This window comes from Oncorhynchus mykiss, chromosome 21 (genome assembly GCF_057628025.1).
Source record: "Oncorhynchus mykiss isolate SJ-2025 chromosome 21, ASM5762802v1, whole genome shotgun sequence".
In the NCBI taxonomy this organism is placed as follows: Eukaryota; Metazoa; Chordata; class Actinopteri; order Salmoniformes; family Salmonidae; genus Oncorhynchus; species Oncorhynchus mykiss.
The window spans coordinates 45,094,685-45,118,287 of NC_143042.1; the positions used below are offsets into that span (position 1 = coordinate 45,094,685).

Here is a 23,603-nt window from a genome sequence, read left to right on the forward strand (position 1 = left end):
AACACTAGAAATGTTACACTGGAAAATCAACACTAGGTAACACTGGTCAATTTGCCGTGTGGGTATTCCTGGGTTCACACATCCCCCTCGCCCAATCAGGCCTTGAACTAATTTTCTATTATTGTAGTGCGTAGTAGAATAAATACAGGAGACGATGTCAGAGGGAAAGCGGGGGGGTCAAAGTCACAGTTCACACAAACAGAGCGCACCAAACCCTGCTAATCACTCTGAGCATGTGTGTAACCTCATCCCCATGATTCCAGTGTCCCCTGTACCCCCCCACCATCACACACTCGGTGCCTCTCTCTCACACACACACTCTGTGTACATACACCCTGTTCCTCTCTCTCTATCTCTCTCTCTCTCTCTCTCTCTCTCTCTCTCTCTCTCATTGCCGTTCTCTATCTCGTTGTGTTATTTTCTCCCTCTCTCCCCTTCAATCGGTTCCTTCCTCTGTCTTCCCCTATTTCTTGAGTAATTATACTCTCTCTCTCACTCTCTCTCTCTCTCTCTCTCTCTCTCTCTCTCTCTCTCTCTCTCTCTCTCTCTCTATCTGTGTGTCTAGTCTCCTTACTCTTCTGTAAACACCACTGTCCCTTCTCGTGCAAGGGAACACGGTTGTTAACAAGAAGCTGAAGCAGATGTCAGCTATTACAGTCCATTCATTAACAGCTAGATAACATATTGAAATTCTTGTGGTTGTCCTTTGACATATATATGTCATTTTGCACTCTTCTTGCACAACCAAAATGACAATGACCCTTGGGAAGCACCCTTTCAAAAATATGGGTTGACCAGGAAATCAATGTAACTTAGCAATAACAGCTGATCTTGGGTTAGGACTAAGGTAACTTATATAAGATCGTGGCCCCAGTATTAACAATCCGTTGCATGTACCACAGAGGCCACGTGGCAAGCAGTGCTATTAATAAACACATGTAGTGTTGCATAAACAGCAAGGTGTTCCCATGTGACTCTGTTCTCTATTAGCCCTCTAAAGGCCTAGCGTTCTCGCCCTCACAGATAGAGGACACACCGTATTAAAATGTTTTGCAACGGTGTGCAAAACATTTTGGCAGTGGTTACAGCTGTGAGTCTTTTTGGGTAAGTCTCGTAAGAGCTTTGCACACTTGGACTGTGCAATATTTGCCCATTATTCTTTTCACAATTCTTCAAGCTCTGTAAAAGTGTTGGGGATCATGGATAGACAGCAATCTTCAAGTCTTGCCATAGATTTGCAAACAGATTTAAGTCGAAACTGTCCACTCAGGAACTTTCACTGTCTTCTTGGTAAGCAACTCCAGTGTAGATTTGGCTTTGTGTTGTAGGTTATTGTCCTGCTGAAAGGGGAATTCTTCTCCCAGTGTCTGGTGTAAAGCAGTGTTCTTTTGCAGTATTACTTTAGTGACTTGTTGACTGAGAACACATTCTCATTTGCAGCAACGACCTGGGGAATAGTTACAGGGGAGAGGATGGGGGATGAATGAGCTAATTGGAAGCTGGGGATGATACGTTTTGCATATTTTCCTTAATCCTTCATTTTCTCCCATCAAAGCCATTGAACTCTATTGTTTTAAAATCACCAACGGCCTCATGGTGACTGCCCTAAGCAGTTTCGTTCCTATCCTGCAGCTCAGTTCATCATTGTATTAGTGTGTTATTGATACTACGTATTGTTGTTGACTGTTGACTCCTGGTAAAATAGAGGTAAAATAAAATGAACACTGTTGTGTGTTTCACTCTGACAGATACCAACGCTGTCGCTAACCAGGCCTACTCTGAAAAGAGGGTGAACCATGAGGCCCAGGAGTTGGAGAAACGACTCAACATGCTGTCTCACCAGAGCAGTACAGGTGCTGTATCTCTTTGTTTATTCTTTTCCAGCCATTACGTTGAGCCCGTCCTCCAATTTAATATCTCCACTAGCCTCCACTGCCACTCCACCATTTATCTTCCCTCGACAACACTAGGAAAACACCAACCTTTAGTTTCATAAACAGACCTCACTTCCTTTCACTTTAAACAAACTTCAGGAAGTACCGCCACTCTAACATATGTAACGTGTACTAGTGTTAGTGTTATTATTCTCCATGACTAATCCATGGAAAATTATGCATTTCCCAGTAATGGTGCTTGTTGGTTTAAAGTAACCTTCTAAAAGTATGTTTCTATAGGGTCATATTTATTATTTTGTTGATTTATTGTGAGTATTATGGCTGTGAATACCAGTCAGACAATTGACTGAGGAAAATGATTTTGGATAATCTGATATGTTTTATTGATGTAGTGCCTCAATGTGTTGTGTAGATACGGTATATAAGTAATAGTTTTGTTTTTAAAGACTAAATAATGTGTTTTCTTATGTTGTTTTGGCAGCTTCCTCCACATATGGTCTGTCTGTGGCGGGAGACGTCTGCAGCATATCAGGCTCCTCTCACACCTCCGACACCAGCCAATCAGACTCCATCGTCGGCAGCCGGCTGGCCATTTGGACTGAGCCTGTCACAACAAGCTCTACCCGCACAGAGACCATCATTGGCCAGTTACAGGCCAGGGAGAAACCATCCACCAGCCAGGTGGGTGGAGCCCGTGTAGTAGCCAAGACCCCTCGGTCCCGGCAGCTGCAGGAGATTGGTCGCCAGAGCTCGTCCGACAGCGGCATCGCCACAGGAAGCCACTCCTCGTACTCTGGCAGTTTCTCCTCCTACGTGGATAGCCTGGACTTTGGCTCCCTGCTTAGCCTGCCCCCTCACCTGTCTCTAGACCTGGCCCCCTGTACCTGTCCCCATGCACCAGGACATGAGTACCAGGTACCCACCTCACTGAGGTACATCTATGACACCCCCCGAACTCTACTGCAGGGGGTAACAGGAGGGGCCAGGGGGCAGGATATCTCCACAACACCTATGGACCAGGTGGCCAGTTCACCCCCATTATGTGAGTCATCACAGGGGGGGAAAGATGCTCCTCTTGGGGGTCTCTCGGACAATGTTGCCAGGCGCTCCACCACAGAGCTCCTGCAGAGCCACTCTGAGGAGAGCAAAAGATGGGTGGCGCCCCCTAGTGACAGTCAACACCCAGAGTCCTGTCAGGTCTGCAGTAGTTCCCAACCCACTGCCTCCAAAACCCTCCTCACTATCTGCCCCACCTGTGGAGGATTCAAGGTACAGAGAGCTGGGGTGAATCTTCTTTATTCCTTGTGTCCTCTCTCCTCGCTTCCTTCTCAAAACCTATTGGAGAAACTTAGGATCCTCTACTCCAATGTGTTTTGAGAGGACACAAGGAATCAAGGAAATACATTTGAGATGCTCCCCTGGTCACTTTTATTAATCTATGAATGAAAAGTGTTAAAGAAGAAAAACATGTTTATCTTAATCCAATTGACTGTCTCACTTTTATTATCATCAAATTGACTAAATGTGCCAGAATGTGCCAAAATGTTTAGTTTCTTCAGAGTTGCTTTGTTTTTCTCATGAGTACCAACTACCAAAGTACAAAAATACTGTCAGCTGCTTTTGATTAGACTTCACTTTATAACAGCTTGTTCGACTGTGAGTAAACCCTTGTCATCTTGGTATCATCTGTTGCCGGCTATAGTTGTCAATGCGTCCCTTTGTGTGAAATCTATCTCACAGCAATTGGTGTTGGAACATTAATAATCTTGCTGCCTGTCTGTCTGCCTGTCTGTCTGCACTCTACTCAGTGTTGGGGAGCAGTAAACTACATGTAGTTCAACTAGTAATTCAATTGCATTTTGCAGTTGCTTGGTGGTAGTTGAACTAAATTCCAATCTTGGTAGTGTTTTCAGTAGTTAACAACTTTTTAGCCATGTAGCGGTTTAGCAAACTACTGAACTATACACTACTAAGAAAATAATACATAGGTGAAATAGGCATTCATTTCCTTTCTTTTTCAACATCAGACCTGCCTACTTGTCACTTGAAACACTTTTTGTATGCCTAATTCTCACTTTCTGTGTTTAATAGGTAAAGTCACACATTCTGTTAACATCTGACTCCAGAGCAATCTGTTCCTGCAATTTGTAGTCTATGACATTTCAGATTTAGATATGATAATTTTTTACAAAGTAGTTTGGATGTAGTAAACTACTTTTTCAAAGTAACTTTAGTCAACTATATTTTTCTTAAGTGTAATTTAGTATAGCGTAACTTCTTAAAGTGTGAAGGAGTAGGTAGCTTGGTAAACTATATTTTCAGAGTAGCTTCCCCATCACTGACTCTACCAGGCATTTGAGATATCAGCTGTCCTCTCACTCAATAAGGTCAGGAAATGCTCTTCTGTGTGTAGATGTTGTTCATGGTCAATTAAACACCCCCATCTCTGTAGAAAGTGTGTTTATAAGAGCATCTGTGTCACAATAGTTACTGCTCTTCTAAATGGGCCTCCATCTTGAGTTTGTACTACCATTCTGGGTTGTCTTGGGCTTTTTAAAGGCCCAGTGTAGTCAAAAACGTTATTTACCTGTGTTTTATATACATTTCCACACTATGAGCCTGGATGATAATACGCATTTAATGTAAGAGCTGTTTGAAGACGTGAAATGTCAGCTTGTTTTTGGTGGGATGGCGTTTTAGCCTGCCTGGTGACATCACCAGACGGTAAATTAGTTAATAGACCAATAAGAAAGAGGGTACCAAACCGTTCTGCCAATAACAGCTAGTTTTCAGTTTTCCCCTACCCATTTAGACTACTCCCAGACACAATACAAGCAAAATTCTTGCTTGAGAAATTGCTCTTTGCTAAGAAGCTATTTTTGTTTATTTTTGACAGTTTTAATTGAAAACAATCACACTAAGGTACTTAATTGTTACCCAGAAATGATTTCATATTGAGATAAAAAAAACTGCTGTATTGACCATCTTCTCTCACTTTGAGGTCATCCAAGTGCAGGGAATTGATTTTTACTTATTTTCTTTTTACAAACTTTGTTTTCTTCCGCTTTCTTGGCTTGTTATGGAACCACAAGAAACGATAACCCTTCAATTTGATCTTTGAATAATCTCATTTACAAGTGATTTACAATGTAAAAGTGCATGCTTATATACTTTGAAAGAGGTATTATTCATACACAGAGCATGAGACTCTTGATTAGATAAAACATATTTTCAAAAGAATTGTCAGTCGAATAGAATAGCTGATTTTTTGTTAATCAAAAAATAGACCTATTTTATTAAGCAGTGCTTTTGATTATATTAAATCAAATACATGTTATTTGTCTCATGCGCCGAATACAACAGGTATTCCTTACCTTACCGTGAAATGCATACTTACAAGCCCTTAACCAATGCAGTTCAAGAAATAGAGTTAAGAAAATATTTACTAAATAAACTAAAGTAAAACAATCTAATCAAATCAAAAAGTGACATACATAACAAAAAAATTACATAACAATAACGAGGCTATGCACAGGGGGCACCAGTACCTAGTCAATGTGCGGGGGTACATGTTAGTCGAGGTAATTTGTAAAGTGACTATGCATAGATGATAAACAGCGAGTAGCAGCAATGTACAAACAAAGGGGGGGGTCAATGTATATAGTTCGGGTGGCTATTTGATTAATTGATCTGCAATCTTCTGGCTCGGGGGTAGAAGCTGTTAAGGAGCCTTTTAGTCCTAGACTTGGTTCTCCGGTACCGCTTGCTTTGAGGTAGCAGAGAAAACAGTTTATGACTTAGGTGACTGGTGTCTTTGACAATTCTTTGGGGCTTCCTCTGACACTAGTATATAGGTCCTGGATGGCAGGAAGCTTGGCCCCAGTGATGTACTGGGCCGTACGCACTACCCTCTGTAGCGCCTTACAGTCAGATGCTAAGCAGTTGCCATACCAGGCAGTGATGCAACCGGTCAGGATTCTCTCAATGGTGCAGCTGTATAACTTTTTGAGGATCTGAGGCCTACCACTGTTGTGTCGTCAGCAAACTTAATGATGATTTTGGAGTTGTGCTTGGCCACGCAGTCGTGGGTGAATAGGGAGTACAGGAGGTGGACTAAGCACGCACCCCTGAGGGGCGTGTTGAGGATCAGTGTGGCAGATATGTTGTTGCCTACCCTTACCACCTGGGGGCAGCCCGTCAGGAAGTCCAGAATCCAGTTGCACAGGGATTTGTTTAGTCCCAGGGTCCTTAGCTTAGTGATGAGCTTTGTGGGTACTTTGGCGTTGAATGTTGAGCTGTAGTCAATTTGCAGCATTCTCCCATAGGTTTTCCTTTTGTCCAGGTGGAAAAGGACAGTGTGGAGTGTGATTGCGATTGCATCATCTGTGTATCTGTTGGGGTAGTACGCAAATTGGATGGGTGTAGTGTTTCCGGGATAATGGTGAGCCATGACCAGCCTTTCAAAGCCCTTAATGGCTGCCAACGTGAGTGCTACAGGACGGTAATCATTTAAGCAGGTTACTTTCGCTTTCTTGGGCACGGGGACTATGATGGTCTGTTTGAAACATGTAGGTATTACAGACTCGGTCAGCGTTGAAAATGTCAGTGAAGACACTTGCTAGTTGATCCGCGCATGATTTGAGTACACATCCTGGTAATCCATCTGGCCCGTGGTCTTGTGAATGTTGACCTGTTTAAAGGTCTTGCTCACATCGGCTACGGAGAGCATGATTACACAGTCGTCTGGAACAGCTGGTGCTCTCATGCATGCTTCAGTGTTGCTTGCCTCGATGCGAGCATAAAAGGCATTTAGCTCATAAAAGGCATTTAGCTCATTTAGTGAAGCACTGCTACTTCCTTCTTTAGTTTTTGCTAGTAAGCAGGAATCAGGAGGATAGAATTATGGTCTAACATCTTAAACCAAATTGCTCTTCTTTCATCAAAGGGAGTCTGTTTTCACTCTCTGATGAAACAACTTCAAATGATGTTCATGTTTTTTTCTACCCCATATACAATATGTGATTTTATTGATCTTTTAAACCTAGAGCTCCCTCTGCTGGTGGTGCATTTAGATATTAATAATCCCATATTGCTTTATCAAGGTTAATTTCTGATGACCTTTGTAGAAAACAAAAAGGGATAGTTCTGTTGATTCCTCTGACTTGTCTTTAGTGTAGTCTTCGGTCACTTTGAAAGATATTCCCTATGAGTGCCGTAAAGGTCCAGCCTTACAGTACAATAATTCCTCTGTTAGCTGCCCAGCACCAGTCCTATTGGATAAAGCATTGTGTGAGTGCACATCTATCAACATCGTTGTGATACTCAACCTCAGCTAGGAAAACAAAGACCATTAAGCGCCCTTAGGTTTCAATAAGTCATTGTAACTCTATGTGAGCAAGCCATAGTGGCTTTCATGTTTTTACATAAAGACAATGCCCTAGTTATATTAGTTGAAAGGCTGGCACAAAAAGAGAAAATATTGTGTGAAAGGAACTTTTTCATCTAGTCTGAATTATTGAAGATGTTCTCTTTCCTTATTTTCTCACAGGGGAACCCGCTCTCCTACACAGTGGGCTCGGCAATGCCAGCCATACCAGGTAAATCTGTTCCACTGGCTGTGTGCGTGTGTATGCACACCGATGCTATTATATGCCTTTAATATCCCTGTCCAAGCATGAATTTATTTTCAGACTTGTTTATTTTGCAGCATGTTTAGATAAGTAGTTTGTTCTTATTAATGAATCCCATGAATTATTAAACCGATGTGCAGAACCTGTATAACTAGATATGCGTTGAGCTGCAAGCACAGAACTTTTGGACTGAGGTTATCGAGACCACGCCCTCACCTGCCTCAGTGACCAATCGCAGCTCTGAGAAGCTGAAGAGTATGAATGAGGAACCAGCAGCTCTCAGCTGAGCTATTAGGCTCCCGCGGCACAACCGGAGAACCATGTAAAAAGACAAACACACAGAAACTGTATGAGTCAACGGCCTCTGCTTTGGGACGTGAGCTTACATCCCAAGAAACCTTACCACCTGCAGACCTTTGTGTGATCTGAACTCGGCTTGACAAGGCCACAAGGGGGGAGACAAGGGGACTATCATTTTACGAAAACTGCTTCAAGTGCAAGAACGGGGAGGAGTGCTATTCGCCCACTAGGGTGACACCAGCATTGCCCGGGAACAGCGTTGTCCTATAGGTTGGTCAGATTCACCACAGTGGTGTATGTTTTGGACAGCCACTACCCTCTGGGCCTTGCTTGGAGAACGGTGTGGACTGTAAAGGAACACCTAAAGAAGAGAAGCCCATTGAAGTGCAACTGCTGTACCCTAAATTACAAGATGGAGGCCTTCCATGTGTGGAGGTGAAAGGTCATTCAGTTCCGTTGAAGGTAAGAGAGCGCTCCCCTTCCGATTTCCTCCACTCTTTATTGACTGAACTCCATGCTAACAGACAAAGCCTGCCTCTTCCTTCATGGATTCCTCCCTCTTGTTTATTCACTTCTTTCCCTGTTCTCCTTGACTAAGACCTTTTCTTTTCTGTATTTCCTGGACTATTTCTCCTGCGATTTGTCAAGCTGTCGATGCCTCTCTATGTTTCTTCATGCTGCATTGATTTTGCGATTGAGCTGCTTAGATGGGAGAGATGCAGAGCATCTCAACCAGTTGCTTCAGGATGAAACAGAATGGTATAAGAAGCAATATAATTTGACATTACTGTGATGGTAAACAACAAAATGACTGACTAAATAGACCATTGTCATATTTGTTCAGCATGACCCCAGATTGTACAGCATTACGTTGACTGTTATTTAGACAATGTGGTTTTGTGGAGGTTTCCATTTGTACTGGAAATGACATCAGGGCCACTGTGTTGGCTGCTGTGCTCGTAACAGAGCCATCCCCATGAGTAATAGAGCACTTATCCCAACCACACTAGGGAGCTCCAGACAATGTAATGCTAAAGTATATCCTGTCCTCTGACATGTTGCGGTCTTGTAAGACGTTGATTAATCAATCCCCTGCAATCGTCGTTTCTTATCCTAGGATCAGACAGGTTACATGTTTGGGCACCAAGAGACACCACTTCTTTGACTGCATTAGTACACAGCATGTACAGATGTAGGATCTTCATTTGGAAATGTAAAAAGTGTAGTGTAAAAGTTGTACATTTGAGGTTTAAAAAGGCTCCTGAAGATTGTAATTTCCACTTTGAATTTTCAGACTTGATTTTCCCTTACGAAAAATGTATCAACCCCTACAAAAATGTAAATAAATGTAAATGTTGCAGGATTATTTTCCAGCTGTAGCAAACTGGCTCAAATTAAGATCCTACATCTATAGTAGACAAAAAGGAAAACCTGATATAGGGATATTTTTCTCACAGGCTTTACTGCAGTATAATAGGAGTCTGGTGTGTTGTTGCACATCTCAAACACACTTTATTTTCCTCTTGCCACCAGACAAGAAGCTGAAAAGTATGGAGGAGAGGAGCAAAGTTGAGTATGATACCATGGATAGCTGGGCGTTGGAGAAGAGTTCAGAGGTAGGAGGTTTATGAATGGGATTCCTCACTCCTCTTACGATCATCAAACTCACATGTTTCAATTGTTTTTATTACTATGGTCCAAACTTAAAAGGAAACACCTGTGAGGCCAAATGTCTATGGAAAAAAAGGGAAATACTTAATTTTTTGAGAAAGTAACAGCAAAGATTACAAGATATTGCATAGTTACTTAGAACACTTTGGGTTGTTTATATATTTTTCATAATTTATCCAAACATTTGCAGTCTGCCATTTCTTTGTGACCCTAGTATTTAGCAACAAAGCCTCCTTCACTCACGCCGCCAAACTTACCCTAGTAAAACTGACTATCCTACCGATCCTCGACTTCGGCGATGTCATCTACAAAATAGCTTCCAATACTCTACTAAGCAAACTGGATGAAGTTTATCACAGTCCATCCATTTTGTTACTAAAGCTCCTTATACCAACCAACACTGCGACCTGTATGCTCTAGTCGGCTGGTCCTTGCTATATATTCGTCGCCAGACCCACTGGCTCCAGGTCATCTACAAGTCCATGCTAGGTAAAACTCTGCCTTATCTCAGTTCATTGATCACGATAGCAACACCCACCCGTAGCACGCGCTCCAGCATCCCTAAAGCCAACACCTCATTGTGTAACATATTGCACGAATTGCAAAATTCGTATGATATACGAATTGCTACATTTGTAACATATCACACAAAATGGATTATGTAGTTAACAGTTGTATTATGTAGTACACAGTTGTATTTATGTAGTACACAGTTGTATTATGTAGTACACAGTTGTATTTATGTAGTACACAGTTGTATTATGTAGTACACAGTTGTATTATGTAGTACACAGTTGTATTTATGTAGTACACAGTTGTATTTATGTAGTACACGGTTGTATTTATGTAGTACACAGTTGTATTATGTAGTACACAGTTGTATTATGTAGTACACAGTTGTATTATGTAGTACACAGTTGTATTTATGTAGTACACAGTTGTATTTATGTAGTACACAGTTGTACACAGTTGTATTTATGTAGTACACAGTTGTATTTATGTAGTACACAGTTGTATTATGTAGTACACAGTTGTATTTATGTAGTACACAAAAAAAAACAGTGACCCATTTTGGCTCGTGAGAGCCACTTTCAAATTTACTGTCTGAAATTATACAAAAGTTTGAGAGTGCATCTTTAAGAACAGTTCATTAGAATAAAATGGCAGTTATTTTGGGGAGGATTATGTGGGTGTGCCAAGCAAGTCAGTGTAACACACTGTTTGGCAGCTATGGAGCAGAACAGACAGAACACATTGTGTAAGAGCTTTACTACCTAAGTCAGGATCTCTTACGCTTCAATCTGACAGGAAGCATTGAGGCTGCACTTTTCCATCATGTTTTCACACCAAAGACTGTAGCAAAACCCCCAGAACAATGGTCTCAGAAGAAAAGGCATGAATAAGCCTCAATAAGAACAAGAGACACTTCAAGCTACATGCCACTTTCAGCTTAAGTAGACACGCCTGTAAGATTTCAGTACACTCCAATTAGTCAATTCTAAATCTAACTTGAGTGACTCCCGTGAACTGTTGAGTAGAGATTATCTTTAAGTCTGGGTTTTAGTCTGTTGTTGAAATATAATTCTTTGTAATTAACTACAGCCTCAGGCTTGACTTCGTTTGATGTAAACACCCCCCTCCTAAACAAGCATGTTACTTATTGTGTACTGTGTCTTGCAGCCAGAGGAGAAAAGCAAGTATGAGCTGGTGGGCAGTTGTGGACAACAGCGGTTCCTTCATGAGACTGAAGGTGAGTGCATTTAATATTCCAGTGTTCTGTTCCACAATAGCCGAAAATGAGCGTGGAGAGAGCAAGATAATGAGGTTTGTCATTTATGTTAGTTTTTTTTTGTCTGAATACTGAGCCAGTCAAAACATTGCACACACTGTATTTAGATTTTTCGATTGTTATTGACTGTACTTTTGTTTTATGTGTAACTCTGTGTTGTTGTTTTTTGTCACACTGCTTTGCTTTATCTTGGCCAGGTTGCAGTTGTAAATTAGAACTTGTTCTTAACTGGCCTACCTGGTTAAATAAAGGTGAAATTATTATTTTATTTTAAATCTACAAAGGCTGCCCTTAATGTGCCTCTGACTGATGGGCAGTTTATTTTTGTTTATCTTCCTCAACAGAAAATTTGGGATTTCGCTTCTAGGCTATCAACTTCTCAGGTCAACTGAGGTAACTGCTTAATTCTCAGTTGTCAATCGCAGGCAAGTTCTTAGCTGAACTTCACCTTTCAATTTCTCCCCGAAGTTCCTGTGCTCTCTCTCCATTAAAGTGGATCATTTTGATGAGTTATCACCTGTTGCTCAGAGTGTGTGGAATGACATATTGACCGTCTGGAATGGCAGACAGACAGACAAACAGCATCCTGTTGGATTGAGACAAGCACCAGATGTAGGGGTCAGAGAGGGCAAAGAAGAGGTACAGACAGGTCTGTGACACCTGGAGTGCTCTGTGAGATTGAGCAAAGGTAATAGACTAGCACCTGACAGGGAACACTTCATTTGACGAGGTGTACACTTTAGAACACCTAGCGTGCCTTAACGTGAGTAGTGTATTTAGAGAGTTGAGCTTATGCGGTTTCTGCATTATGATGCATTTACATCACATTTCAACATTCTATAGCAGCCATGTTTTCTCCCCTTTAACATTACATAGGGAACAATGCTACATAACTAAATGTCTCGAATTAGAACAGTATTCAACATTCTAAACGTTGGCCTAATTCTCTAAATATATAGCTCTGGCCTTAACTAACGTCTGATAAATAGTATTACAGAACAGTAGTGCCTGTGTCAAACTAGCTTTTTGCGCAGCCAACTCAATTGAAGTATTGTACAGTACAGTGAGTAAAAATGTGTTTTGTCCTGTTGTTTTACATGCTGTACACTTCTCAGGCTTCTGTCTCTGCTTCCGTGTCTATTGTCATCTCTGTGTGTTTGAAAATGTCTGAGCACTTCATCCTGCCTTTGTATTTATGTAACTCATGTTGCATAAGGAGCACACATTTTTGTTACAGCTGTGAGAAGAACACTCACTCTACTGTTGTACTGTCGTCACACAGCGTTTCCACAAAGGATGTCCAGGCAGTGAAGTGCACATGACAGAGTGTTGGCCATGATGTGAGGTGAAGGGACAGTCATCAGGGTCACTTAGGCCGCCCACTCCCACGTCCCCTCAGTCCTTTACACACCTGTTCTGGAACTCTCCTCACTGCTGTCACACAGTGGCACCACACCCATCACTCATTCCGCCACCATTTTCCTCCCACACTTGGCTTCAGTTCCCGTGTCACCTTGCCACCCTCCTCCTGTTGAAGCCATAACATTAGTTAGTAGTTAGTGCCCCTCAGGCTTGCTGGATCTCTCTAGGACAGGTCTTCGGTCATGAGTACTGGGGACACTGTTTACCTTACAAAAGAATCAGCTCTCTAGTGACTGTACTTTTTTAAATGTCCAGCAACCTGTGCCAAAAAATTCCCTGAACTTTTCAAAACTGGCTACCTTCAGCTCCTTATTAAAAATAAACTTACTTCAAAAATTTCACAGAACTTCAGTGACAAAATAACCTCTCAACTGGGCTTGATAAAACAAATTCCTACCCACCAGAGTACAACAAAAAGCTAGAGTAGCAGCATAGAGCCCCTGCTTAGACAATTGGCACAGACCATTGGCACTCTGTTCTACAAGCCAAAGCAGCCGACCTTCCAAAGAGAATCCACAGAGCGGTGCTGCACCACAAAGAGCTGTCTGCCAAAATGGCTGCCCCCCTGCTGGGCTTACTCTGTGTGAACGGAGGCTAAAAGATCCCGGCTTCTGAAGCTGTGTGCATGCCCACTGTCGTAATGGTCTGCCATTACGGCCTGCTGTGATTGCAAGGGATGGTTAATGTCTGATCAATTAGGCATCAGTACTCTCAGACGATACCAAAGGAAAGACCCGCAGAGAGACTGCCAGTCTCGAATGGCTTCTCAATTACTTTGGAGAAATATTGCCCTGACACTGTTGGTGCTCAGCTGGTTAGGGTGCCAATGCCGCCATTTTGAAGGATTGAAATGGAATGACGGAATGGAATCGCTGTAGAAGTAGGTAGCCTTTTCCAAGCCAGTGTCGCCCATAGGGCAGGAGCCTATCTCCTGCTTCTCTAGCATGAGGCAGCTTAATGTACAGAACGCTAGTCCACTAACGTTGCGTTTTATGTACTGTATCAGTATGTATGAGGGATACTGTAGTTTGACTCTCTTGAGAGAAGCTAAATGAAACAGAGGCTTGTGTCAAAAACTGCATGTACTAATAGGGAGAACGTTTTATCCTATAGTTGTATTTGTGAAACATTTGTACAGTATCTGGTGCTTTTTGATCCTAAATCAAGCTAGCTGACTTTACAGGAAAAAGTGACGTAAATCCTCCCATGGTCTGTTTAGAACTATCTGTGTAAAGCGGTATCGGTTTTGCTATCCCACTGTTTTCACAGTAAGACGACCACCATAACTCTTTTATATAGAAAGGGCCTTTTATGCAGTGTTTGTTCTTCCAGATAATGGCCACTGGCTATAGGGAGTAGATGCACTGACCTAGAAAGATGAATGTGATTTAACAATGTTTACTCAAGAACAGCTGCGTCCAGTGTTTTGCATCGTGCCGTTGGTGATAGCAGAAACACAGGTTACAATAGAAGATGTAGTAACATCTTACTGCAGTTTAAGAGGTTTTACTGAAGCATTTAAAAGATTACGTGAGCAGTAATGATTTACATCGCTATCTAAAAGTTTAACACCAAATTCTGTTATAGCCCTTGAATCAGATCCTTCACAAATCCCTATTTGTAGGTTGTAGTTGTATACGTTATTTAATTCAAGGCCGGGAACGCCGTAATGGATCAGGTTATGAAAAGCGATGGCATCTACTGTAGCTGATAAAAAGCGACTACTCTGAAATGTACATATTTTAGCTATGGTCTATACCATTGTAGGAATAAGACATTGAGGTCAATGGCAGTCAACCATATATTCCTCTCTTTACCCTGAATGGCTTTCAGCTTTATGACAGGCAAAGCTCTTTGGGGACTTCCTTCTCTTGTCTCTCTACACTATCTGAGAGCAGGTGCAAAGCATGTGGGTGGAACAAATTGACTTGCTGTATTAGTCTAATTTCTGTGTTTGACAGGAAAGACTGTTAAAACTGATACAATACACACCTTTTGGTTGTTTTAAGATGTATTTTCCCCACTATTTCAACCGTTCAGCAATAAATAATAACTTTAGTCCTGGGTATGTACAGATACCATATCTTAATTTGTGCCAGTTTGCTACAGCAGGAAAATAATCCTGAAGCAACAGTACATTTGAATTGTAATGTGGATTATAATCAATGATTATAATCCATTTTTTTGTAGGGGTTGATACCTTTTTCGTTAGGGGAAACCAAGTCTGAAATATTTAAGTGGAAATTACAAACTTCACAAACCTTTTTAAACCTTGAATACACTACACGTTTGCATTTCCTGCGGGGCAGGAAAATTCCTGTAACAACAGGATGATCAAATTAAGATACAGCATCTGTATAGTAGGTTCAGTTGCACACATTTGCTAATACCTTTTGTAGGTCCTATCAAGGACTAGATTTTTCTATGAGACCATTGCTTTGCCCTGATGGAGACACCAACAGAAACTCACAGCAGCATGTTAAGTGCCACAAAATGGCCACCAGTAGGTCACTAATATTGAGAATATGGTAGAGTGTAGAGAAGTTCATTCTGGAAATAACACTTGTGTGGTTCAGATTCATATTTCTTTTTAGGTATGCATCACCTGTGCCTGCTGATAAGTCAGCCTCATTTGGCCTCCAGAACAATCTGTGAATAACACCCTGGTATTTCTCTATTGGCAGGGGCCAAGTTTGTGTTTCCGCCAGACATGGTGGCTCCAGAAAGACCCTGCGGTGATGGTGTGACATACGTCAATATTCCCATCAGCCCCATGTCTAAGAAACAGCTGAACTACATGGAGCTGGAGCATCAGGAGCATGCTGGGGTCAGGGGGACTGGCCAACACCTTCCAGGACAGAGTAAGAACCCATTTTCTCAATAACAACCTGTCTTTTATGGGTCTCTGGTGGTCCGCACTTCTGTGATTTCAATGTCTTCTGTCTTGCTATGCATTTTTCTATAGCCAATTCAAATGATGTGCATCTTGAAGTGCACTATTGTACATGGCTAATTGGGGAGGACAGGCTCATAGTAATGGCTGGAACGGATTAAATGGAATGGAATCAAACATATGGTTTCCATGTGTTTGATACCATTCCCTTCACGCCATTCCAACCATTATTATGAACTAACCTCCTCTCAGCAGCCTCCTGTGACATGTAAGTACACTGTATATTGAAGGTATTATTGTGATCAAAGTCAATATCAAGTGGCATACAATATATTTATTGCGTGAGCACAAGATTCAAGTGTGACCATTTGTATTTCAGATTTCTTGGTTGCATGCAAAAAGAGACAGAATAATAGTGCTGAGGGATGAACCAAAATGTCAATTTTTTTCCGGTAATTAAACAACTGACCGACATCAAGAACTATGTGGGATGCTGGGCTGAAGGGAGTTGTAGCTTTCATAAGCAAATATTCAACCTAGTTCAGTGCAGAAATGTAGTAATTAACTACAATGACCATAATTCATTGCGCCAGCTCGGACAGAGACTTTTTCACCTGCTAAATTAAGTTAGATACACATAGACCACATGAGAGCGAGGAATGTGCATAATACAACTACGAGAAGGAAAGAGACAGTTTGTGAAAGTATGCCTACTTTGAAGAACTAGTTAAATAATTTTGTCAGACAGCTCTGCAGAATACTTCGGCAGGCTAGTCTAGATAAATAGTATGACTAAAGACAGTACAGTATGGGGAGCACAGAGATAATGTAGGGTGTCTGTCTGGCTGGCTGCTACTGCCTGAGCAGAGAGAAGAGGATTACTTTAAGGAATAAAAAATATTAAACTCAGTAAATAAAAACGAATGAATATATAACTGAAATATTGTATTATTTCATAGTCGTTTCCTATTTTTCAACCCAATGTGGACCTGAGATAGGCAATGGAATATTTTCAATCTTTTGGAAATTTAATGATCACAATGATCAACATTTTTGGCTATGGAATTTTAATTGAAAAGCTCTAAAATAATTTTACTGTCTTTATTTCATCATGTATTTAGTGTTTGAAAAATCGTCGAAACCAAAATCAAAAACTGTGATTTTTTAAAAATGTACTATAATAAACTGAACCAACCTCAAAAAGCGCTAATCGCTCAGAACTACAGGATGGTGAAGAGGGACAGGGTAGCTTGCGACCACTGGCGTATCGATTCCAATAAGACTTGAGAGACTCTTGGTAAATGATAATCCCCTATTTCTATTTCTCCATTAGTTGGAGATTGCTCCCGATCTTTCCGAGTGACAACTGAGCCACCATCATCAGCGTGGTCTAATCGGCAGAAAAGTCAACCATTAACGTCATTACTCTCCGGGAATATGAGGGACAGTCTTGCTCAACGCGAGAAAGGTTCATTTCCAATGTCAGCGAGAGGATTTCCGTCCCGGTGTGTGCCATCATCTATATATCACTTGGAGGAGCAGCGTTCCAGTTTAGCCGCGTCAGAAGGTCATAGGGCGTTCGGAATACCATGGTGAAGTCTCTTGCTCTAATGTGGTCATCTTCCCAGAGTGTGTTGACGTGTGTGTGTGTGTGTGCGAGCATGTGTGTAAGGATTTGTCCACTTTATGAGATCGCCTGGAGAATGCATAGCTGAAGCAATCTTGAAGTCAATCTCATTGCTTCCTCTGTAGCTCAAGGACAGGAATATATTGCTGTTCTCTCATTTGAATGGTAACCGTACACAAGAGTGATCACTCAGTGTTTTTAAATAAACCTCCCTACCGTGGTCATTCTATTTTTATGCATGATGTCCTGAACGGAGGGTCAACAATATTACTGATCTCATGGACTGTCTGGTGTTTCTTCACTCTACAGGGAAAAGTTCCTCTAAATATGCCCTGATCGACATCACTGCTACGGATGCCGCCCACAAAACGGGTACCCAGCATGCCTTGGGGAGAGAGGAGGGTCTTCACACCCTGGAGCAGAGGAGGAGGGTAGTACCACAGTGACATCCCAACTTCAATCTTGACCTCCACAGGGCATATGACTGGCCTAGACTAGGCTGTTGTATAGAATTCACCAGAAACATGGATTTCCTGGGACGCCTCAAGTTGCCGTGATGTCAAACTCCTCTGAGATCTGCCAGATTTGATATCTTTAACACCGATTGTTGACAGCTTCCATTGAATTTTGTCCCAATTACTGGGCTCTTCCGGGGAAGACTAACCCCAAGAATCACGCCTTCTGCCCTCAGTGTGAATTATACCAACAGTAGGCCTACAGCACTGACGCTTCACAATCATCACGAAAGCAACATGAAATCAAACTCTAAGGAAAAAATCTAAAGTTGCTGCTTGGATGGAAGGGAACATTTCAATCAAGGCTCTCTTTAGCCGTGTTCACATTGGCAGTTTAAAGTGACTCAAATCCTTTTTATTTGCATTTCTGATTTGCATCTGCTCTTTTTCCTGCAGACTGACCAGTCCAAAAGCACATGTAATCGGACATTTCAACCTACATTTCAAACCACATTCTTAGGTGGTTTGAAGAGATACAAATCTGATTCCTGGCCATGTAAATTGTGGCTAAACGGTCAAATCTGAATTATTTGCCCTCAAGGGGTTTTTAGACAGTTATTCGGCATATCTTGTTGCTTGCTAGCTGCTCTGTTGGCAGTTTGACGTGAACACGCGGTAGCTTACTAGTTTGTTAATTGTTTACCAACAAATGAGTGAATGTGCTAGAAAACTAAACAGCTACCTAGCTAACTAGCCAAAATAGACTGGATCATTTTTAAAGTGTTCTTACGCTATGATTTTGAACATTCAAAGCAACTGGGAAATGTCCATGGCAGGCATTGTTGCCACCTTATCTTGCTACCTAACTTCTGAGGGATAGGATGCACAAGCACCACCACCAATCAGCCTACAACACCGCACACACATCCGTCACTACTACTAGCATAGCTTTGTCAGCAAATGGTGTCAGAACACACTAATCCGATTTTGTCACTTGTAACTTGCTGTTTGGACATTCAGTAGTCCAGAACGGATTTGAAACTGATTTGAGCAATAAGGCAGTGTGAACAAGGCTTTTGTATATTCAGAAATCTCATTAGAAGGCATTATGTCACTGTCACAGCCTGGGCAGACTTGGGTGGAGTGGGGGGCTGAAAGTGCCAGTCTTAGGGGGAGTCATTACCCGGACGAGCAGTGGGTTTTTCACAGTCTTACCGGTGCCACCCCTAATCTGATACAATACGATTAGAATCTCATTTGGGGAAGATGAGGGAGATGAAAAAAGGAAGAGCGTCCATCTCCATAACTCCTCTCTGATTATCATTGTATTAATTCTACAGCGGTTAGTTGTACGAAAGACTTGATTGAGGCCTTTTGATAGAGGCTAGTTCAGCACAGGGCCGGGAAGATAATGGATAATCAGTCTCTATTTGTCCTGTACATTACATGCAGTCTTACTCATTCAGAACGCTCACCACGCTTTTTAGAAACTTTGTGAAGCTAATGCAACAAAGTGGGCATAGAAGCTGCGGCGGTCTTTGTATACCGATGAGAACAACACAATTAAATCCTCATTAATGGCTTCTGATGACTCAGCCCAGGCTTGTTATTGTTCTGTGTTGTCTAAATGAACTTTGGTTGGCTTGAGTGCGGCTAATTGCCCACTGTTGACCACATATGTAGAGTTCATTTCTAGGTGCTCTCCATTTGTTTTTCAGCTTTCACGGTTCACGTGGCTTCGCTGAAGGACAGACAGAGCTTTAGCAACACACACCCTATAAATAATTCAGAACATGTCGAAAGAAAATTCATAGGATTTCTTTTCAGCTTTGCAGAAATGAAAAATGTAAAACAATATCCCGGAAATGTTTTTCAGAAGAGCCTTTGGCCCCCATTATGCACACATACATTTTTGAAATAGATAATTTAAGACAGGAGTTCCTTTGTACATTTTACCTTAGAGGAATATAAATTGCTTATTGTCCGTATTCCCTACTGTTTGTTGAAAGTTTCACCGATAGGAAAAGATTCTACCATAGTAGTTACTACATCATTCTGTAGTAAACTGTAGTATACTGTAGAATACTATATTGCACACTGTAGTATCCTTCGATTGTGTAGTGCTTCCAATATAATTGTAAACACAAGTATACGACTAAATTATATAGTAAGTATACTATACTACACACTGTAGTATCCCTTGCTCATGTGTAGTACTTACTATATAATTTAGCAGTATACTGGAGAATACAATGCCACATCCTGTAGCATCCCTCGATCATGTGTAGTACTTACTATAGAATTTTGTAATATACTGTAGAATTCTATAGTAAATACTACACAATTATCCACAAAAAACACTTTAGTAAATACAACAGTAATGTACGCCTAAACACTACAGTGTCCTCAAAAACACTACAGTTTTTAAACAATAGTCATACTCCTGTATTTAATTTGCATATACTCCACCAATTCCCATCCCCCATATCCTAATTTGTGCCACCCATGAGTGAGAAACCTACATGCCAAGTATACACTGGCATTTTTAAAATCTAAGTCCTGGTGGGGGGGGAAACTCCCCCAAAAATGTTTGTTTGCATGCCAGCAAAATCGAAAAAACAATACAATACGGTGCCCACAAACTGTTAGTGCCTACATAGAGTTGTCCCAACAGCAAAGCTTTCTTTACAGCACCATGGAGTGAATCCTTGCCACCGCTACACCTGGCTATCAGCGGAGCCTTCTCTGGCAGCGAAACAGTTCATTCAACCTCATTTACTGCCTTTTAAAAAACATAGCTGATATGGCTGACTTGCTTAAACAAATGTGGTTTCTACTGACATTTGAGATGTACAAACCATGGCATAAGGGGACGATGAGTGGATAGGGGGCGATCCGTAATTTCGATTAGGACATTAATAAGCGAGTCAGGATGGATGTAGTCATTAAAACTATTTACTCAGCACTTTTGAAATGTACAGCAACATAATTCAGAACATAGGTAGTTTTTACAGTATTCACCCTGTACACAAGTCAGAACCATAGGATAGATAAATGGGGCATATAAGCAGATAATGAACGCTCTTACAATATTCGATGATGACATTTCTCTTAAACAGGCTATCGGCTACATGTGCACCACCAACAGCTAACAACTTACTACACAACATACACTTAGTAATGATTTCTTGGCTACAGTATACATATCTCCCTGGCATATTACATCATTTTTGCAGCAGCATACAATACATTTTTGGACTCACTTGAACAGGAAGGTGGTGCGGCGGTCTTTCGTGGGCAAATTTTGACATCAAACTTCGTCATCAGAGTCTGGCATTCTCTGAATTTATGGTGCACACACCAACTCCACTGAATAGCAGGCTAGTGATTGCTTTGCAACTCTTGAAGTTAAACACAGATTCCTCCACTCATTGAGTAATGTTTATGTCCAATGGCCGATGAGCACCGATACGTTTCATCTATAATTTCTCTTCATATGAGAAGGACTGCAAGCTTGCTATCTAAGATTTTGAAAGTACAATGTTGACATGATCAGTCCAATCAAAGCTACGGTAGCTATATCGTGATTAGACATTATTTTATCTGTGGTCAGGTGTTTGAATTTCCAAGCTCTCTGCCTAGATTTTGGGGGAAATCATGTAATAACCAAAAAATAAATGTTTAACAAATCAAAATATATTTTATATTTGAGATTCTTCAAAGTAGCCACCCTTTGCCTTGATGACAGCTTTGCACTCTCTTGGCATTCTCTCAACCAGCTTAATTTTTTTTATTTTTTTTATTAAAAAATGAGATAGTCACCTGGAATGCATTTCAATTAACAGGTGTGCCTTGTTAAACGTTAATTTGTGGAATTTATTTCCCTCTTATGGCAAGAACAGCTCAAATAAGCAAAGAGAAATGACAGTCCAACATTACTTTAAGACATGAAGGTCAGTCAATCTGGAAAATTTCAAGAACTTTTCAAGTTTCATCAAATGACACCAATAAGAAGAAGAGACTTGCTTGGCCCAAGACATTAGACTGGTCGAAATCTGTCCTTCTCTGATGAGTCCAAATTTTAGATTTTTGCTTTCAACCGCTGTGTCTTTGTGAGACTCAGAGTAGGTGAGAGAATGATCTCTGGATGTGTGGTTGCCACCGTGAAGCATGGAGGTGTGATGGTGTTTTGCTGGTGACACTGTCTGTGATTTATTTAGAATTCAAGGCACACTTAACCAACATGTCTACCACCGCATTCTTTAGCGCTATGCCATCCCATCTGGTTTGCGCTTAGTGGGACTATTATTTGTTTTTCAACAGGACAATGACCCAACACACCTCACTGCAGTGTAAGGGCTATTTGACCAAGAAGTAGAGTGATTGAGTGCTGCATCAGATTACCTGGCTTCCACAATCATTCGACCTCAAACCAATTGAGATGGTTTGGGATGAGTTGGACTGCATAGTGAAGGAAAAGCAGGCAACAAGTGCTCAGCATATGTGGGAACTCCTTCAAGACTGTAGAAAAAGGCATTCCTGGTGAAGCTGGTTGAGAGAATGCCAAGCATGTGGAAAGCTGTCATCAAGGCAAAGAGTGGCTACTTTAAAGAATTAAAACTACTGGTTACTACATGATTCCATATGTGTTATTTCATAGTTTTGATGTCTTTACTATTATTCTACAATGTAGAAAATAGTAAAAGTAAAGAAAAGCCTTTGAATGAGTAGGTGTGTCCAAACTTTTGACTGGTACTGTATATTTCTCGAGTATCTGTAAATACTTTTCCCTGTTTTAATTCTAGTCATCTTGGTTTTCTCATACATTATACATTTGAAGATATGTGCACAGATCAATGTAAAGAGTTTTAAAAACAATGTCTGTATTTTTTCAAAAGCCTTATTTTCATTAAATTGTATTTATAACAAATAACATTGTTTTGATGTTTGACTGATTCACTCATGGGACTAATTTTATCCTCATGTGGCTAATTGAACATAAACCCAATGGTTACACTGTAATAAAACACCTACAATCAAATGGTTGTTGGTTTTGGTTGGAGTGAAAGATTATTATTCTGCTTGTTGTAGGGACCAAATGTTAGAGAAACCATCAGGGTAACAGGAGGCAACAGGATCAGGTGCAAAACAGTGTCCAGTTTATTTACAGTGAAAAGGTGGAAGACTCAATCCAATCGATATTTACATAGGGCTGTAAAAATATTTACAAAATAGAGAAATTCTCTGTCACTGCTAAAACACTGGTTCAAATTAAATCAAAAGCTGACGTTCAAAATCAGGCCTACCCTGCCAAAACAACTATAGCAGGTTGGGTACACCGGGCTAGTGACTAGCTGATGGGATCAAACATCTTTCATAATTAGCTGTGATTACCCATTGATAACAGGCTGCTATTTAGCTGTAAGCAGCAGATTTTCGACCAACCGTTACTTGGCGATACTTTTCAACTCCCATGACTAGTTGCAGGGGGAACGTTTGAGTTGAGAATTTTTATTTATTAAAATAAATCTCCCTTTTCTCCATGATGTTATCCAACCAGAGGAGGTTGGTGGGAAGAGCTATAGGAGGACATGCTCATTGTAAAGACTGGAAGGGCGCAAAGGGAACGGTATCAAACACATGGAAACCACATGTTTCACTCCATTCCATTAATTCCATTCCAATGTGCCCGTCCTCATAAAGCTCCTCCCACCAGCTTCTTATGAATCCAAAAATGTATATGCTGCCATCTGGTCTATTTCTGATCCTCTTAATCATCAAGCCTGGGGTGTATTCATTCCGCCAATTCTGTTGCAAACGTTTCTTAAATGGACACAAACGGAACAAAACGGGACCTACTGTACCTGAATTTGTCCAATACAAACTCTAGTTTTGCACTGCTTGCTTCCGTTTGGTTCTTA

At 41.1% G+C, this 23,603-nt stretch overlaps 1 protein-coding gene across 3 annotated transcripts in view; it reads left to right on the plus strand.

Moving 5' to 3' along the window:
* The window catches only part of LOC110500662 (protein Dok-7), a 37,224-nt gene extending 14,612 nt beyond the window's left edge, over positions 1-22,612 (plus strand). The window contains exons 6-13 of one of the 3 annotated variants that reach the window (XM_021578150.3): positions 1,749-1,853; positions 2,377-3,164; positions 7,444-7,492; positions 9,359-9,441; positions 11,177-11,246; positions 15,392-15,568; positions 16,934-17,192; positions 17,537-19,266. In XM_021578150.3, coding sequence (XP_021433825.3) covers positions 1,749-1,853; positions 2,377-3,164; positions 7,444-7,492; positions 9,359-9,441; positions 11,177-11,246; positions 15,392-15,568; positions 16,934-17,192; positions 17,537-17,552 — 1,547 coding nt within the window. In that variant the 3' untranslated portion in view covers positions 17,553-19,266. Of the gene's footprint in view, positions 1-1,748; positions 1,854-2,376; positions 3,165-7,443; positions 7,493-7,680; positions 7,823-9,358; positions 9,442-11,176; positions 11,247-15,391; positions 15,569-16,933; positions 17,193-17,536 lie in introns of those variants that run through there. The other 2 variants (XM_021578151.3, XM_090214770.1) reach the window with 2 other exon arrangements.
* The last annotated feature ends 991 nt before the right edge of the window (positions 22,613-23,603 follow it).